Source organism: Eurosta solidaginis, chromosome 4 (genome assembly GCF_040869045.1).
Source record: "Eurosta solidaginis isolate ZX-2024a chromosome 4, ASM4086904v1, whole genome shotgun sequence".
Classification (NCBI taxonomy): domain Eukaryota; kingdom Metazoa; phylum Arthropoda; class Insecta; order Diptera; family Tephritidae; genus Eurosta; species Eurosta solidaginis.
Window position 1 is genome coordinate 217,800,678 of NC_090322.1, and position 21,040 is coordinate 217,821,717.

A 21,040-nucleotide genomic window follows, 5' to 3' on the forward strand; every position below is an offset into this window, starting at 1 on the left:
CGACTCCGTCTGCCCTATAAACATTACAAATTGAATGAAGGGAATTGCTCTGAGGTCGTATGCTACATATATCCTTATGGTAGAGACGGTAACGATTTTCAGGAGCACCAATCTTAGTCTTGGCTTGAAGGGATTTTTCATGACTTTTAATAAAAACTTTACTCATGTAACTATTTGTCTTGCTAAAAGTTATGTTGAAATTTTGAAATTTCGTTAAGCCAGAACAAAGAAGAAAGGCGTTGGATTTTATATAAGGTGCCACGATTTTCAAACTTTTGTTGATTTTTAGGGGTAGAGGGGGTCCTAAAAATCACCAAAATGGAATCCGCAGCTCCTGAAAGTTCTTAGTTTATGAAATATAAGCTTTTTAATTTCCAAATTTAGTAAAATTTCAACTTAAGTCCTGCATTTAAAATTGGGGCGCACATGTCGATAGCGGTATCAAAAGGCGCGTATTTGCGTCAAGATTCAGAATCCGAAAGCAGAAACTATATTTTTTATCTTGTTTAAAAGTTATTCGCGGAAAACCCGTCGGTACTATTGTTACTTTTTTCGTTGTTCTAATTAAACAAACGAAAACTTATGAAGCTGGTGAATAGTGTTGCCAGCTCCGCAACAATATCTTTTTATCATGGTAGAAAATTATAATATACATTTTTTTAATTTGACAAATGTATGTATTCTGCACTTAAGCCCAAAATACATTGATAGGGTATGTTTGTTTGCCTTTATGTCGACGTGCCACCACCTTATAATGTTCTACCATGATAAAAAGATTTTGTTGCGGAACTGGCACCACTATACACCACCTTCACATGTTTTCGTTTGTTTAATTACAACAACGAAAAAAGCGACAATAGTACCGACGGGTTTTCCGCGAATAACTTTTAAACGAGATAAAAAATATAGTTTCTGCTTCCGGATTCTGAATCTTGATGCAAATACGCGTCTTTTGATACCGCTATCGACATGTGCGACCCCAATTTTAAGTGCAGGACTTAAGTTGAAATTTTACTAAATTTGGAAATTAAAAAGCTTATATTTCATAAACTAAGAGTTTCCTAGAGTTGCGGATGATAATTTTGTGATTTTTAGGACCACCGCCACCCTTCGAAAAAAAAAAATTTGGAAAATCGTGGCACCTTATTCAAAATATTCCCGCTCACGGGAATGCTCTGGATCCCTGAGAAGCAGATGTCGTGAAATTTTCGCACACGTGAAATGTGATAGGCAGATGTCGCAGCTGTTTTTCATTTAACTCATACGGCGAAAGGCTAAGCAGCGACATATATTTTTGAAAAAGTAGGTTTATTAAAGGCAGCGTTGCCAAACTAAAAAGATATAAATAACAAATTATCTGGCTCATTGAATTGAACCAGACTTCTATCCGGATTTATCTGGCTCAAATCGTTGTTGTTGCATTTACACGCAAAATTATTTATCTGGCTCAGGATTTTTGCCACCGGATGATGGCTATAGATTACTAATTTTTTGTAAAGTATTTAATGTATTTCTTTTAACTTTTGTTTTTAATGTTCACGCAATTAATGTTCATTTTACACTTTCGTAGCTCCGTTATGTCATGTAATACATTTCTTCCATTATACAATGTTTAATGTCTCTATTTCAAATTTGATATTAAATGTATAAATTCAATCACGCAAATTTATTCTTATATTTATTTATTTTGAATCTATTTCACAATCTTTATTAAATATCAGCGCATTTTGTTTAATGTTATAAGTAGTACTGTATTAATTCATTTTTATTATTGAAATAACTAGTTGATGTTTAAATTGAATGTACATGCTTTATTATAATAATCTCTAAGTTGATTTCATTTTACCGTTTAGTAACTCCGTTATATACGTTATATCATACGACTATGATAATCGATTTTAAGTAGATTTGATTTTAATATTGCACATTTCTACAATCTTGTAATTTTATTTTAATAAACGAAAGTTTATTAGAATAGACAAAACATACAATTTTTTTACGTTACACAAAACATATTTTCTTTAACAAAAACATATTACATTTAAACGAATATGTAATAACTAAAAAATTATATTGCTGCTTCGGCAGTATATTGACGAGTGAAGGTAAAGCTTTGCAAGTTGCAAAAGGCCATTATTGCTCACCAAAGCAACACGTGGCAATTATCACACATGTACCCTAACCCTCACTGCCACTTTTTGATATTCAAAACTGTTAAGCCAAATTACCAAATCAAGACTGTGATCATCCCTATATTTGTTAATGTTTTATAATTATAAATTTACTAGCTTATTCCCGTGCGTTCCACCCCAATTTTCTATAAAAATATGCAAAAAATATAACACAAATTTTAAAGTTATTTTAAGATTGCATATTTGCGAATTTAGGTACTGCTGAAACCATAGGATATACAATACTTTTTGTAAATTATTTGGAGTATAAATAAAAAGATTTTTTGATGAGCCAACGCTGGAGTAGGCTACATATAATTGGCCATGTGTGTAACATGAGTTGGTAAGATTGACTCCTACTACAGCTAATGACTGTCCTTGAGCTTTATTGATAAACATTGCGAAAGCCAACCTAATAGGAAATTTGAGGCGTTTGAAATTTAAAGACATATCTGTCGGTATTAATTGAATCCTCGGTATGAAAACTTTGTTGTTTTCGAAGTTTCTCGATCAAATCATTGCTTCAATGGAAGTTTTGTGATGATAAGCTTTGTCGCATTACATAAGCGCGGAGGATCCAAATTACAAAGCATAATATTATGGACCCTTTTTTAAGGATCAATCGATGAGGAGGATTTCCTGGTGACTCCAAGGAGTTAAGAAACTCAACCGGACAATGCACAGCTTGCGATTCTTCCACGACTGTGTCAATGGATTGATAAGTAGTATCGTTTGTTTGAATTTTATATAGATATAGAAGATGTAGACAGACTGATATTAACAAAAAAATTTTACGGCGGCAGATTAGTAAACGTCCAAACGGAAAAACAGCTAAACTCAAGTCTGTAGTTAAACTTTAGCTGTTAAAATAACTTAAGTTTGTACGGCAGCCATAGTTCTCAAAAATCCCACTTGTAGGGAAGGTGCCACGCCTGCTTTTCCCCAATTCCACATTTTACTGGAGGTGTTAGGACTTAACGTCATATAGCTCTTTACCAATTTTTATTATCCTACCATTACTACATCCAGAGATATAAGGTATGATATATTGCATTCGCATGGGAGGTGCCACGCCCCTTCTCCCTCACCCCACATTTTCTTGGTGGTGTTAGGGATTGACCTCAAATAACTCCTTACTGAATTTCAATGTTCTAGCATGAATACCTTCAGAGTTATGCAGGTGCCACGCCCCTTTTATATATCGCAATTATAAATTTATAAAAACTTACTTATTTTTTCAGTTTTTTCTTTTTGCTTTCATGATTATTTAAACTTCTAATTCGTTGAACTGCTTAAGAATCCAATGTGCTTCAGTTAGCTTCTAAATTTTTCTAAATTCAGCAGTAAAATAACAAAGTTAAAAGCTAGTTAATTTTGTGAAAAGTGGTATTTTTGAATTCCATGCAAAGCAAAAACAAAAATTGATAAAGAAATAAAATTGAAAATTTTTTTGTAAATTAACTAGTTCGATTCGAGCTCAAGGCCAGAACAATAATTTTTTTTTTCTAATGATAATTATTGTTATTTTTTAATTTTTCTAAATTTGAAAAATTGTATTTTGTTTTTGGAATAGTAAGAAGACAATTTTTCAGACAACCTGCCATAGCTGCGCAGATAGATCCATTTCGAAGGGTGCTAAGCCTTCATCATCAGTACGCTTTAGGCATGCTGCACTAACCATTTAGCTATACAGCAGTGGTTTGTTTGACTGGCAAATTTGCTACTTCTATTCCTTTTTACCAACTATATTTGTTCAGTGTTGCGCTATCTGGTGCAAATCACTGATAATGCTGAATTTTTGTTGTCAATTACTTTGTTTGGCATTCCCAAGTGCTCATGGTTTATTAACAATTGTTTTTGTTTTTATCGGCCTATTGATAAACGATTCAAGGTTCGATTCGAGCTCAAACAAACACAATTGTTAATAAACCATGAGCATTTGGGAATGTCAAACAAAGTAATTGACAATAAACAAAAATCCAGCATTATCAGTGATTTGCACCAGATGGCGCAACACTGAATAAATATAGTTGGTAAAAAGGAATAGAAGTAGCAAATTTGCCAGTCAAACAAACCACCGCTGTATAGCTAAATGGTTAGCGCAGCATGCCTAAAGCGTACTGATGATTAAGGCTTAGCATCCTTCGAAATGGATCTATCTGCGCAGCTATGGCAAGTTGTCTGAAAAATTTTCTACTTACTACTCCAAAAACAAAATACAATTTTTCAAATTTAGAAAAATTAAAAAATAACAATAATTATCATTAGAAAAAAAAAAATTATTGTTCTGGCCTTGAGCTCGAATCGAACCTTGAATCATTTATCAATAGGCCGATAAAAACAAAAACAATTGTAAATTAACTAGGCCAAATTAAAAGGGACTGTGAACACCCTAGTTGTTTTTTCTGATCTGAAAACAACCTATTGAGCTTTGTGTGTGTACAATAAAATAATTAAAAATATAACAATCGCATAAAAATATCTCTACAACAGCACACTTTTTTTTTATATCCGCCGTTAGATTATTGATTCCGAAGTCAAAACGCGTATTTTGGTACCTCTCCTGACATCTTAGACGTGTATTTACAGTTATGATTTACGAATAAAATCAAGAATAACAAGTAAGGAAGGCTAAGTTCGGGTGTAACCTAACATTACATACTCAGCTGAGAGTTTTGGAGACAAAATAAGGGAAAATCGCCATGTAGGAAAATGAACCTAGGGTAACCCTGGAATGTGTTCGTATGACATGGGTATCAAATGGAAAATATTAAAGGGTATTTTAAAAGGGAGTAGGCCATAGTTCTATAGGTGGACGCCATTTCGGGATGTCGCCATAAAGGTGGACCAGGGGTGACTCTAGAATGTGTTTGTACGATATGGGTATCAAATGAAAGTTGCTAATAATTATTTAAAAGGGAGTGGGCATTAGTTCTATAGGCTTTCCGAGATATCGCCATAAAGGTGGACCAGGGGTGACTCAAAACATCATCTGTCGGGTACCGCTAATTTATTTATATATGTAGTACCACGAACAGTATTCCTGCCAAGATTCCAAGGGCTTTTGATTTCGCCCTGCAACAATGGACAAAAACCCGGCATTATCAGTGATTTGCACCAGATGGCGCAACACTGAATAAATATAGTTGGTAAAAAGGAATAGAAGTAGCAAATTGGCCAGTCAACCAAACCACCGCTGTATAGCTAAATGGTTAGCGCAGCATGCCTAAAGCGTACTGATGATAAAGGCTTAGAACCCTTCGAAATGGATCTATCTGCGCAGCTATGGCAGGTTGTCTGAAAAATTTTCTACTTACTATTCCAAAAACAAAATACAATTTTTCAAATTTAGAAAAATTAAAAAATAATAATTATCATTAGAAAAAAATTATTGTTCTGGCCTTGAGCTCGATTCAAACCTTGAATGATTTATCAATAGGCCGATAAAAACAAAAACAATTGTTAATAAACCATGAGCACTTGGGAATGTCAAACAAAGTGGTTGACAATGGACAAAAACCCGGCATTATCAGTGATTTGCACCAGATGGCGCAACACTGAATAAATATAGTTGGTAAAAAGGAATAGAAGTAGCAAATTTGCCAGTCAAACAAACCACCGCTGTATAGCTAAATGGTTAGCTCAGCATGCCTAAAGCGTACTGATGATGAAGGCTTAGCACCCTTCGAAATGGATCTATCTGCGCAGCTATGGCAGGTTGTCTGAAAAATTTTCTACTTACTATTCCAAAAACAAAATACAATTTTTCAAATTTAGAAAAATTTAAAAATAACAATAATTATCATTAGAAAAAAATTATTGTTCTGGCCTTGAGCTCGATTCAAACCTTGAATGATTTAGCAATAGGCCGATAAAAACAAAAACAATTGTTAATAAACCATGAGCACTTGGGAATGTCAAACAAAGTGGTTGACAATGGACAAAAACCCGGCATTATCAGTGATTTGCACCAGATGGCGCAACACTGAATAAATATAGTTGGTAAAAAGGAATAGAAGTAGCAAATTTGCCAGTCAAACAAACCACCGCTGTATAGCTAAATGGTTAGCGCAGCATGCCTAAAGCGTACTGATGATGAAGGCTTACAGGCATGCTTAACCAACGAAACGATATCATTTCGTTACGATAATCAACGTTAATAAACGAAACGAAGTCATTTCGTTTCGTTTATTAACGTTAAGATCGTCAAATTAACGAAATGATTTCGTTTCGTTTTCTGCCATATCAAAACGAAATCAAATCGTTTATGTTGATTATTAATTTCAAACTATGCTGGCAAAGCTGATTGATGGCGGAGTCATTAAAGGTGAAAGCATTATCCAAGCTGATTGCAACTTTTCTCATGAATTTTGACAGTACGAACATTTCTCAGAGTATTTTTGACATTACCACCAACGAATTACACAAACAAATTACATAGAGTTTGTGTGTGTATGTGCGCTCGTTGTTGCCACCTTACGGCTTCACCATGGCTATAGCATTGCCAGCATAATTCAAACATAAAGTATCACGTTTTCGTTAACGTTTTTAACGTTAACGAAAGCTTTTCGTTTCGGTTAAAAACGAGATACAATTTATCTTGATAATTTCTTTATCGATAATATTTCGAAGTGTTTCAACGGAAACGGTGGAAATTTTTTGATAAACGATTAGCTTAACGTTAAGGTGCATCCCTGAAGGCTTAGCACCCTTCGAAATGGATCTATCTGCGCAGCTATGGCAGGTTGTCTGAAACATTTTCTACTTACTATTCCAAAAACAAAATACAATTTTTCAAATTTAGAAAAATTAAAAAATAACAATAATTGGCATTAGAAAAAAATTATTGTTCAGGCCTTGAGCTCGATTCAAACCTTGAATAAGATAAATTGAGTTCAGATAAGTACGTGATCTAAGTTTAGTAAAGATATATCGATTATTGCTCAAGTTATCGTTTTAACGGCCGAGCGCAAGGCCAGACGGTCGAATGTGTATAAAAATTGGCCGTGGCTTCAACCGATTTCGCCCATTTTCACAGAAAACAGTTACCGTCATAGAAGCTATGCCCCCCACAAGGATTGGTAAATTTTTGTTAGACTTATGGCATTAAAAGTATTCTAGACAAATTAAATTAAAAAGGGCTGAGCCACGTCCATTTTGAAACTTTCTTTTATTTTTGTATTTTGTTGCACCATATCGTTAGTGGAGTTGAATGTTGACATAATTTACTTACATATATACTGTAAAGATATTCAATTTTTTGTTAAAATTTTACATAACATTTTTTTTAAGTGGGCGTGTTCCTTATCCGATTTTGCTCATTTTTATTGAGCACATATATAGTAATAGGGGTAACGTTCCTGCCAAATTTCATCATGATATCTTCAACGACTGCCCAATTACATCTTGCAACACTTTTACATTACCTTCTTTTAAAAGTGGGCGGTGCCACGCCCATTGTCTAAAATTTTACTAATTTTCTATTCTGCATCATAAGGTCAACCCACCTACCAAGTTTCATCGCTTTATCCGCCTTTGGTAATGAATTATCGCACTTTTTCGGTTTTTCGAAATTTTCGATATCGAAAAAGTGGGCGTGGTTATAGTCCTATATCGTTCATTTTAAATTGCGATCTGAGATAAGTTCCCAGGAACCTACATACCAAATTTCATCAAGATACCTCAAAATTTACTGAAGTTATCGTGTAAACGGACAGACGGACGGCTCAATAAAATTTTTTTTCCATACTGATGATTTTGATATATGGAAGTCTATATCATATCTCGATTCCTTTATACCTGTACAACCAACCGTTAGCCAATCAAAGTTAATATACTCTGTGTGCAAAGCAATTTATTCAATAACTCTAATAAAAACACATTCGTGTTGAAGAGAAAATTTAACACAAATAAGAAGGTAACGTTTTGTAGAACAGGAAATGAACAACGTTTTAGCAAATATTGAATTATTTTCATTTTACAATCTTATAAATTCACTAGCAGAACCGGCAGACGTTGTTCTGCCCTAAATTTTTGGTCTATCTGCATACATTTTAATAAGCTTTTTCCGTCTAACTCTGCTCTCGCCCCTCTACACTTTTTCCTAATCTTTGTATTCACTCCTCCCTCTGTATTTTTCGCTTCATCTATCACCATCTTCGTCTCATTCTATCTCTTTCTCAGTCTTTTCCTTCTCTCTTTTCTCTTCTCTCAAGTTTTTCTCATTCTTGGTGGTATGTATTTTGTTCCAGTCCCATTCCGAGTCTCAGTCCCAGTCCCACTCCGAGTCTCAGTCTCAGCCTCAGTCTCAGTCCTAGTCCTAATCACAGTCCCAGTCCGTCTCTGGTCTACTTCCCGGAAAAAAGCATCGTAAATACTAATAAAGGCAAATTTATATACCAAATTTCAAGCAAATCGAATAGGACGTATGTATGTAAATAGGTATGTGGGTATTATTAGCTCATGTCTTTATTTCGGCTTCGCATGCATATTTATCAGTTTTGCCAGGTTGATGCGACTAAATCGAATATCACAATGAAAATTACTTTAAAGCTCTCAGCAATGGCTTTCATTTGATATCCATAATACACACACATTCTAGGGGTATCCGGGTCCATGTTTTGGCCTATATCTCGAGACCCTAGTCACCCAGCGGTGTAAAACTTACTCTGTACTAAAGCACACATCAACAGCTTCAATTTGATACCCATAATGTAAAAACACATTCTAGGGGTATTCGGGTCCATGTTTTGGCCTATATCTCGAGACCCTAGTCACCCAGCGGTGTAAAACTTACTCTGTACTAAAGCACACATCAACAGCTTCAATTTGATACCCATAATGTAAAAACACATTCTAGGTGTATCCGTGTCCACGTTTTGACATATATCTCGAGACCCTAGTCACCCAGCGGCATAGAACTTACTCTGTACTAAAGCACACATCAACAGCTTTGATATCCACAATTTAAAAACACATCCTAGAGTTACCCTTATCCACGTTTCTGCCTATATCTCGAGACCCTAGTCACCGATAGGTATGAAAACTACCCTGTACTAAAGCACTCATCAACAGCTTTCATTTGATATCCATATTGTATAAACACATTCTAGGGGTGCCCGGGTCCACGTTTTGGCCTATATCTCGAGACCCTAGTCACCAATAGGTATGAAAACTACCCTGTACTAAAGCACTCATCAACAGATTTCATTTGATATCCATATTGTATGAACACATTCTAGTTCATTAAATAAGTTACACAAGAAAAAAAAAGTCGGACACTTGAACGTTTTGAGAGTACTTAAGTCTAAAACAACTCAACTCCTGTTTAGTATTACGAATTACAACTTATTTCAGTTGAAGTTGAATTGATGTTGCCAACCTAAAAAAGTGATGATTTGACAGATAAATGAACAGCTGATCAATTTGTGGCGGAAATTCAAGCATTTCCAAAAGTGATTTTTTTTATTAATAGCAAAATGGAATCAATTAAATAATATTAAATTTATTTTATAACGACGAAAATTTTGGTGAGAAAATTGACATGTCGCGAAAACGGAAATAATTCGCATGATCACTCCAATCCCTTGAAACTACCAAGCACCAAGTAAGAAAACGTTTAAGTGACAAATGATCAGCTTCTAATGAAGTTATTTTGCAGATTTGTAAGTTATCTTATAACTTTAAACGAGCAATTCTTGTATATTTGTATAGCCGAACGTTCTCGGGAACGGCTCAACCGATTTAAATGAAATTTGACCCAGAGATAATGTATCACCTTCTAAGACTTTCTACCTATGTGTTGCCCCTCAGAATGTTTCACAAGGTTGCCACCTATTCGAAATAAAAACAATTGCATGAGATATGCCGATATGGATATCAGACGAAAGGTATTTCACTCCGCATTACAATAGGGAAATTTTTGAGTAGGGTTGCCATTTAGGGTTGCCACTTATTCGAAATTTAAAAAAAAAATTGCATGAGATATGCCGATATGGGTATCACACGAAAGGTATTTCACTCCGCATTACAATAGGGACATTTTTGAGTAGGGTTGCCATTTAGGGTTGGGGTAGTGAGACGAAATAGTACTCTACTTACTCATATTCTATTAAAGCTTTAAAGGAGAATATTAAAGTTAAAAATCTTACACATGATTCGACTTAATTTTCTTAATTTCACACACGTTAATAAAATTGAAATGCAATATCAAGGCACCGTGGCAAATTCTAGCAAAATATATTTAAATGCATATTTTTGGCAAATATGAAATGAATAATTGCAATTTCTCACAGATTACTATTAGAAAGATTTCTCACCATAGCAAACAGATATCTCACCATGGTAATTTGCTACCGTTGAACACTAGAGGCATATATAAGTTCGATTTGAAAACATCTAACCATTTATCTACTTACCAACAGATGGCGCTTAGGGAAGTAAGTTGAAATTTAATTTGTCTAACTGATAGTTGTCATTCGTGAAATTTACAAGTTTTTGGAATGTAATAAGATTGTGAGAATCTCATAGTGTATAACTAATAAACTGTTTGAAATTATTAATTCGGCGCATGAAGATACTCGACCTTAATAACTTAGTTCTCGATTTCACTAATTATCATAACAATCCCTTATACTATAGGCTGGAATTACCCATTTAAAATTTTTCATTCCAGTTCATTTTGCGGTTGTGTTTGATATGTTTTTGAAATATATTTTTAAGGAAATCAAATATTGGCAAGTAAAAATATATAATATATTACATATAAAAAAAGTAGTTTGATTAATGATGCCATGTAGAACAAAGTATGTTACGCGGCATACTCGAAGATTGCCGAGCAAAGCTCGATCGCCCAAGTACTTTTCGGTTAAGTGAGGAAGAATATTGCTCGAGGTACGGCTGTACCCCTATTTTAAAACTACATTCCTTGCTGACGGCAGCTATCAAAAATGCTGTGAAAATGATTTTAGTGTTGGACTGGACAACATCTACAGTTAATAAAGGGGTTTTTAGATATTGAGGAGCATATTTGTGCGAAGTGGATTAAAACCCATATGACTCCAGAGCAAAGCGCTACAAAAAGCGCATTTAACTCTAAAACAGGATTCCCAGGAGTAGTGGGTAGTATAGATGGGACTCACGTTCGCATAATTTCACCTATTTTGGCTGCATCCGAACTGCGCCTTGCCTCGTCCAAATTCGGGATATCGCTCCAGAAGGTCAAAAAAGATGTTCAATGTAATCTTTGTGTCTTTTGATACCAACTTTGAAAATTTTTGTTAAAAATTAGGTGGTGAACCGTCTTGTAAAACGTTACCTTTTTTCCAAAAAACTGCAAAATTGTATGAGACAACTGCTAGTAATCATTTGTCAGATTTTGATATCTTTGACAACTACACCAACACAATGTTGTAGACGGTAATGTCACAAAAAGTTGTAAGACTAGACAACTTCAACCGAAAATTTTTTTTGACAGGTTGAGTTGTAATCTGTAATACCAAATTTCAAAATTTCAACTGAAAGAGAGTTGTGTTGTAAACCGCAATAGGGGGCTTAAATTCGCACTGTAGAAGTGTGCCTTTGTGTGCATGCGCAAATGCACGCGCAATTCGTGAACACTACGAAGGAGTTTTGTGTTTCACTACGCATGTAGTCAGTGCAAGAATTTTAATTTAGATGGCGAAGGTTTATATGTTTAGCGATTTGCTTGAAATTTTGTACATATGTAAATATCTTGTTTGTCTAGGTTAATATAAAGGTAAATTTTTTTCCGGAATCTGAACCAGGGATCGACCTATTCCATAAAAATTGATTTATTGAGCGATTTGCTTGCAATCTGGTAAATAAGAAGAGAAGGAGGGCTAATGAGAGAGAAAGTGGAGGAAAAGAAAAAGAGGAAAGTTATTCTACTACAAGTAACTACTTCGTCTGATGACTACATGTGTGTGTGTGTGAGATATCTCTTCGTTGCCTTGTACATAAGTGTTGCCGTGTTTGTTGTTGTGATTATTTACTAAAAGCATATATATATATATATATATATATATATATATATATAAATATATATTAGGGCGGGTTGATTTAAAAATCGCTCATTGCTCTGTGAAAATCGTATTACAGGGATCAAAATAAGAAACTTTGCCGAAGGAACCATACCTCTAAAACGACTTCTGATGTCCCCCCTTTGGGTCGAACTTTTGGGTAGGGGCAAATTCAATTCTACCTGCTGTGTCTTTTGGTGGCTTAAAAAAACAACACAAGCAATTTTACGATCTGCAATTGTGTCACAGTGATACCTTCATTTTTTAAAATGGTTGAATAAAAAACCCACACAACTATGTTTACGACATGCAAATGCATCACAGTGATGCCTTGGTTTTAAAAGGGGGTTGTAAAAACGCTAATTTCTAATAATTTTTTTTCAATTTCTTTTCTATTACTAAGTTAAATTCATTTTTTCATTTACATATGTTCTGACTAAATAAATTTCTAAAGAGAAAAATAAACTCCAAAAAGAAAAAACATAGGCATTTCAAAGTGGGATTTTTCAAAATTCGCCCCTACGACCCAAAAGGGGGGACATCAGAATTCGTTTTAGAGGTATGGTTCCTTCGTCAAAGTTTCTTATTTTGATCCCTAGAATATGATTTTCACAGAGCAATGGCCGATTTTTTTGCCTCCCCACAAATCGACCCGGCCTAATATGTAAGGCGCGATAACCTCCGAAGAGATCTAAGGCCGAGCTTCTCTTCCAATTTTTTGCGTCGTGCTCCTCTTGATTTTCCCTACAATTTGGCCGGACGGGACCTACATGTTTTATGGCGACTCCGAACGGCATCTGCAAGGCAGATGAGTTTTCACTGAAAGCTTTTCATGGCAGAAATACACCCGGAGCGCTTGCCAGATACTGCCGAGGGGCGACCCCGCTTAGAAAAATTTTCTTCTAATTGAAAAACCTTATTTCTAAAATTTTGATGTTGCTTTGCCCGGGTGAGAACCCAGGGCATACGGTGTCGTAGGCGGAGCACGCTACCATTACACCACGGTGGCCGCCAACATAGCATAGTGATGCTAATATTCGCCACTTTATTATAATTTTTAGAAATAGTTTTACAGTTGCATAGTTAACGTCTCAGTTAAACGTCATACGGGATAGATTAGCAGCAAAATTTTATGTTATCGAAAAAAGTGGCAAGGTTAAACTCTAAAACCGGGCCTAACATAAAATAAATTAATTTGCATGATAGCAAATTATATGGCGAAACTGGTAAACAGAAAACAGATAGGCTGGCAAGAAATGCTTTCCTATGTAAGGAGGCACGTGCTCACTGCGGGCAATTTTTTTTAGCTACGATCTCTTTTATACATATATGACCTGGAATCATGAAACGACCCTATTGTGCGAAAATGCCGTTCTCCAGTTTTTTAGTGATTCCTATAGGAAATTTAACGGTCTTTCCAATGGAACACCTCACTAGGGTAGGCACCTTGTCGTTGGTGTGAGGGCTTAGCCGAACTCCATAGCGCCCGACTATGAAGCGGAGCTGGTTAGGACTGACATCTACGCCGTTTCGCCTCATACGATGGCGGCGGGATGTCGGTGACCAAGAACTGCCAACCCCCTAATCCATGGTGTTATGCGGACCGCGAGGCAGGGCAGTCGCATAGACAAGACAAGTAGGCCCAAAGCTGTAAGACAGATGGGCTCCAATAGCGAGGTAGCAACTACCTCGAAAGCTGCGAGTCAGAGGGAAGTTCCAATTAAGGAAGTAGGAGATAAGCCAAAGGGAGATAACGCTAAGACTCCGGCTTTCTCGGAGGCGCTAAAGGGAGTTAACGCTAAGACTCCGGCTTTCTCGGAGGTGCCAAAGGGAGATAACACTAAGACTCCTGCTTTTCCCGAGAAGATGAGTGATGTGGCAAAGCAGTCACTGACTGTGGCGCTGGTTGATCGTAGCAGTCCTTTCGGACAAATGACTACTGAAAGGTGGAGATCTGTGGAAAGGGAGCTTATTAGCTTGATGCTTAAGATGATGCGGGAACAACCAAGTAAGCCCCTTTCAACCGTTGATTCGGGGGGATGGTATAACGGTGTGAAGATGATAGCGTGCGACAACATCGCGAGCCTGCAGTGGCTGGAGGAAGTGGTTCCAAACCTCCAAAGGCAAGGCACGAACGCGCGGTTTGAGGTGGTGGATAAAGCGCAAATCCCCACGGTACCAAAAGTTAAGGTATGGATACCATGCGTGATGAAGTCGGAGGATACACTGCGACTTCTGCAGAATCAGAATCCGAACATACCGACACAGGATTGGAAGGTACTTACTGTATCTCGGCTTACCGAGGATGGTCATTTCTACATATTCCAAATAAACAAACAGGCGGAGGATATTTTGTACACGCAGCTTGGTAAAATGTCCTTTGGCACTGGCAAAATTTACATGCGACTCAGGAAAAGAAGTCCCGAGGATAAAAACCCTAACACGCTAGAGGTGCGCGAAGTCGAAAAGTACCTCAAAAGCCTAAGGGAAAAAAGACAGGTGGAGGTCCGCGACGTCGCCACGAACGTGCTAGAAGAGGACCAACCGCTAAATGGTGCTGTGACTCGCACAGAGGAACACCCTGCACAACAGTCACGAGAGGCTGAAGGGGGCCTCGAATACTCTAAACCAAAAGGGCAAGGGGAGGACGACGACGTCAAGACGAAGGTGCTGGAGGGGGACAAACAGCCCAATGGTGCTGCGAGTCCTGCAGATAAACCTCCAACACAGCAAAGTGGCGTCGAGCGAACTCCTCCTAACCCTTGAGGAGGGTTCGTTTGACGTGGCGCTGATCCAGGAGCCGTGGCTCTCATCGGGAGGAAAGGTTTCTGGACTTAGCGCGCGCGGGTTTGGCGTTTACTACGCGCAAACGGAAGGACGGGTGCGAGCTGTAGTAATGGTAAGGAAACAGCTGCATTCATATATGCTGCCTAATTACACCACTGATGATCTCGTAGCGGTGGCCGTTGAGCAAAAGAATAAGCAAGCATTTATCCTGGCGTCCTGCTACATGGCCCATGCTGCGGAGGTCCCACCGATGGAGTGCAAAAGGCTAGTACAGGAGGAAGGGCGCAAAGGGCGGTTGGTCATAGGCGCAGATGCAAATGCGCACCACAATGCGTGGGGAAGAGCGGATACGAACGAGAGAGGCGAATCTCTGTTTTGTTACATCCTGCAAACCAATTTGCAGATAGCCAACAGGGGAAATGTCCCTACATACATTGGTCCAACATCCAGCAATGTTCTGGATATTACATTGAGCTCCGAGCGTGATATATCAAGGTATGATTGGATGGTTCTTGATAGACCATCCTTCTCCGACCATGCGTATATCAGCTTCAACATCCCCCTAAAGAGGGTAAAGAAGGGAGGAACCTTTAGAAACCCTAGGTCAACGAACTGGACTAAATTCCAGAAACACGTAAAAACAAAACTGGGACAACCCAAAGAGGTTGCTAATGTAGAACTGGAGGAGTCGAGTGAATTCCTAACAAGGACGCTTATGACTGCGTATAACAAAGCTTGCCCTCTAAGAAGATTCAGAGGAAAAGCAAAGCCGCCATGGTGGAGCAATGAGCTGAGTCTTCTAAGAAGACAAGTTAAAGAAATGTTTAAGCTCGCAAAGACCGCGGAAAGCGAAGCGTGTCGGGACGAGTACAGGGATCTACTGAGGATCTACAAGCGTGAAATTACCAGGGCGAAGAGAAACTCATGGAAAAGTTTCTGTACGGACATAGAGTGCTCCAGCGAAACAGCACGGTTGAAAAAAGTCCTAGCAAAGGGAAACATAGTCCAGGGACTAATAAAGAAAGAGAACGGGGAATGGTCACGTAATAGTGAGGAATCCCTTGAGGTGCTTCTCGATACACATTTCCCATCGGGAGACGGTTTAGAGGAGCCAGCAGACATCACTCACACTCCGATCACGGAGCTAGTAGTGCCGGGCTTGGTGGCCGATACCAAGATCGAGTGGGCAGTGAAGACGTTTTCTAAGTTTAAATCGCCGGGCCCAGATGGTATATTCCCGGCCATGCTACAAGTCTCAAGTAGGGCGGTCGTGGAATGGCTTAAAATAATATTCGATGGGTGCATACGACTGAATCATGTACCGCACTCTTGGAGAACTGCTCGTGTAGCTTTTCTACCAAAGGTGGGGAAGATCAGTCACATGTATTCCAAAGACTATAGACCCATTAGCTTAACATCATTTCTGCTCAAAACCTTTGAGAGGCTGATAGATGTGTACATAAAGTCCAACGTGGATGAAAAGCTGCTCTCCACAACACAGCATGCATACACCAAAGGCAAGTCGGTAGACACCGCATTGCATAGGGTGGTAATAAGCATAGAGAAATCCCTGGAATATAAGGAGTATGCTCTAGGAGTCTTCTTGGACATTGCCGGGGCTTTCAATAATGTTGCAAAATGGGCGATTATGGATGGTCTTAATTACATTAAAGTACATCCTGCCTGAATCAGATGGATCGGCTGCATGTTAAATTGCAGAAAGATTACATCACAATGGGGATTGTACGAGGCCACGAAATCAGTGGACAGGGGCACGCCGCAGGGACGGGTGCTATCACCTCTGCTGTGGACGCTGGTCATCAACCAACTGCTCAGGCAATTTGATGAGGGACCCGTAAAACTTACGGCTTAAGCAGATGACGTTGCAATTGTCATAAGTGGAAAGTGCCTTCCAACGATTAGTTCTTTGATGGATCGGGCGCTTCGCGATATTCATAGCTGGGCATCTAATGTCGGGTTGAAAGTCAATGCGGAGAAGACGGATATGGTCTTGTTTACAAAGAGGTACAAGGTCCCAAATTGGACCAGGCCTAAGTTAGGACGGGTGACCTTACAGGAGAAACCTTGCACAAAATATTTAGGAATCATCCTAGACAGTAAGCTGTCATGGAAGCTCAACGTGGAGGAGAGGGTCAAGAAGGCCTCAACGGCACTCTACGCATGTAAAAGAATGCTGGGGTGTACGTGGGGCCTATCGCCCTCTCTTTCTCATTGGGTTTTTACAGCGATTGTAAGCCCTATTCTATACTATGGAGTTCTTGTTTGGTGGAAAGCCACACAAAAAACAACATACCTCAAAAAATTAGAGGGGGTATGCAGACTATCGATGCTTAGCATTACGGGAGCCCTGAAAAGAACCCCGACGGCTGCACTGTATGCCATTTTGCACATCCCACCTGTAGACCTGGTAGCAAAGAACAAAGCGTTAACGACCGCAACCAGGCTCGGTGCTTCGGGGCAGCTTGAGCGCCGACCATATGGCCATAGTAGTATAGCGTTATCAATCACAAGACGAACAGACTACATGATTCCCTATCTGCGCTTCGAGGGAGATCTTAAGGCCACAATAGAGGTGGACGGTTGGCGCAAGGGTGCGCAAATGGCGGACGAGGCGATACATGTGTACACCGATGGTTCCAAAGTAGTGGAGGGAGTAGGATCTGCGGTATACTGCGCTGATCCGGAAATAAGCAGATCCTACAGGCTGCCGGATTACTGTAGCGTTTTCCAAGCGGAAATATTAGCCGTAACCAAAGCAGTAGAAACCCTGGAAGAGAATAGCTTAAGCTGCAACCATGTTAACTTTTATATTGACAGTCAAGCAGCAATTAAGGCAATAATCTCGCATAGCACAGCATCTAAATGCGCGTTAAAGTGTAAGCAGTCTCTGGAGAGAATCGGGACAGGGAGAAGCATACATCTATATTGGGTCCCAGGGCATATGGGAATAGATGGGAATGAAAAAGCGGATGAACTAGCTAAAAAGGGCGCATCCCTTGAAGCTTTCTCCGTAGATGTCCCAATTAGATTGGGCGAGATTAAGCGAAGGCGAGAGGTGCACATGATCGACCAAGCGGGAAAGGCGTGGGTTCAAGCGCGGGGCTGTAAAGTGTCGAAGATTATGTGTAGGTCTTACAACCTTAGACTAACACAGTTGTTCCTATCATTAAAAAGAGAGGATTGTAGACTCATGACGGGTATTCTGACTGGACACTGCCTTCTGGCGTCACATGCCTTTAAACTAGGCTTGGTCAGTGATAGCAGATGTAGGAAGTGCGGGTTGGAGGAGGAAACGATCGAGCACGTTCTGTGCTCGTGCCCTGCACTTGCCAGGCTAAGACTCCAGCTATTAGGAGTGATACAGCTGTCAGATCTAGAAGCAGCAAGTGGCTTAAGTCCTAGGAAGCTTCTAGTATTTGCCAAGAGGACGGAGTTATTTTATAACATAGGTCCTGGTTTTTCAGTTTGGTCGTTAAAACAAACTTCTGGTAACACTACGGACGCAATCAGTCTATGTGAGGTCCTCATGGACCGGCCAGTTCAACCTATCTACCTTCCAATGGAACAAACCGCAGTTTTCTATCTTTCTTAGTTTTTTTCACAAATCGCATTTAAAACCAAATCGGACCACAAGTACGATTTTTTGAAATGTTTCGATCCATACGCCACCTATCGAAGATTTTTTTTCTGATTATTGCATTGTCATCGGGTTCTGAACTATATTCCAAGTTTGAAGCTTATAGCTTAATTGGAAGTTAATTAAATTTTAATTACAAAATTCGTTCACAACGGCTAGCCGTTACACAGAGTCAAGCTAAACAAAAACTTTAAACGCGTTTTTCTCGAAAACTTGTTTTTGCAAAATAGGGTAGTTCCATGATTCCAGCTCACATATATACAATTGTAAACTACATACATATATAGGTACTTACGACAAAATGAACATATGTATTTTCCTTTCGCTTTTAATCTGGATGCAAGTCGGTTTTCGTGCCTGGAATTCCTACTGCCTTCGTTATCTTTAAAAATTTTACCCTCTAACTTATCATAGGTGCTTTTATGCTTGATTCTAAAGTGTTTAGCCAGTGCTTTTTTTGCTTGATATCGCCTTGAACATATTAAACATTCGAAAGGCTTTACCGTATCAGGATTGCTTTTTTTATCTACAGTCATCAACTCAGGTTCCACCATATCAAAAATTTGACCCTCTGACTCGTTAATTTTAGCTGACGCTTCATGCTTATTTCTAAAGTGTTTAGCCAGTGCTTTTTTTGCTTGATATCGCCTTGAACATATTAAACATTCAAAAGGCTTTACCGTATCAGGATTGCTTTTTTTATCTCCAGTCATCAGCTCAGGTTCCACCATATCAGAAATTTGACCCTCTGACTCATTATTGTTGATTTTAGGTGACGCTTCATGCTTATTTCTAATGTGATTAGCCAGTGATTTTTCTGATTGAAATCGCTTTGAACATATCGAACAATCAAAAGGCTTTGAAATATCAGGATTGCTATTTTCATCTCCAGTCAACAACACAGCTTCCACCATATCAGTAGTTGTTAATTCATGTGTATTTTTAATATGAGTATCATATGACTCAAGTTTTGCGAAGCTTTTACAGCATATCGGACACTCGAATTTCTGATCCTCATCGTCTTTAATTAGCTGATAATCCAGCGCGATGGTGTTTCGACTATTTTTTAAATTAATATAAACGTTTTCACTACTAATTATATGGAAATATTTCAAATAATATCTAAAATGATTTGCTTTCAGATGATCCATTAGTTCATTTTTTGGAATTAAACATTCCAGTTTGCACCAAGGACAATGTATGCTGGAGCCAGATATACTATGTACGAAATTGTCATGTAGATATAGTTCCCTTGGTGTTTCAAACACACTTGAACATTTTGTGCAAGTTATGTTGTCTGTAAGTAAAAGAATAATTATTTCATTTGATAGTTGGCTCAACTCACCGTTCATAAAATAACATTTATATCACTCAACTGGCGGAAATCTACAAAGAAACGCACACTTAAGGAAAAACCCGTTGCGATTGCTGTTAACCCTGATGAGTTAAATATTACTGCTAGTGGTGGGAATCCTAATATGCAATCACGTACATCGTCGGGATCGGACATTCAACCTAGCTCGCCTAATGACAATAATAATAATAACAATAACAAGAATGCCAACAACAACAACAATGTCGGTAACAACAACAATAATGTTAATAACAATCATAGGCGTTCACGGAGGCGCGTGATTGGCTCTTGTGTGTCTACTGAACTTGGGGTAGCTGCTCGTATCAGATGGTTTCATCTTTCTTCTTTTTTACCCTCGGTCACACCTGAGGATATTATTTAGTATGTGATTAAACATACTAATCTAAATAAGCATCAACTGCAGTGTTTCAAGCTTGCTAAGGAGTCGGAGTCGATTAACCGTAAATATGTAAATTTTAAACTTGGTGTAGATGAATTGCACTTTGATAAAATTCTGAAGCCTGAGTTGTGGCCAGTCTATGTGACGATCTGCCACTTCCGTGTTTTTCAAAAGGACGCAAAACTACAACAGCGGATTTAGTACATAGTGTCAATCACATGCCATGCAAATATATCAACATCTTTTTTCAAAATGTTTCTGGCCTTAGAAGCAAGACCGAAAATGTGCGCCTATTAAGTTCTTTATTGGAGTATGATGTATTTGTCATCATTGAGACTTGGCTGAATAGTAATTTCTTAGATGCTGAATTTTTTGATCCTAAGCTTTATCATGTTTTTCGTAAGGATAGAGATGCAACAAAGACTGGCCTAAATAGAGGAGTTGGTGTGCTGATTGCCGCCCGGGTCGGTCTCCAGGCCTCGCTTATTTCTTTAACTATTAGTGACACGCTTCTTGATCAACTTTGTGTGCGGATTCATGGCTCTTTGGGTCAACTGCTCATTTGTGCTTCATACGTTCCGCCGTCCAGCCCAGAAAGTATTTATAAGGCTCATGTAAATAATATCTTAA

The 21,040-nt window shown here is 38.4% G+C and overlaps 1 protein-coding gene across 1 annotated transcript in view; it reads right to left on the reverse strand.

Annotated features, from left to right (window-relative positions):
* Positions 1 to 21,040, reverse strand: part of LOC137248776 (zinc finger protein 845-like) — a 102,039-nt gene that overhangs the window by 52,971 nt on the left and 28,028 nt on the right. The window contains exon 3 of the mRNA XM_067779678.1: positions 18,952 to 19,953. Coding sequence (XP_067635779.1) covers positions 18,952 to 19,953 — 1,002 coding nt within the window. The remainder of the gene's footprint in view (positions 1 to 18,951; positions 19,954 to 21,040) is intronic.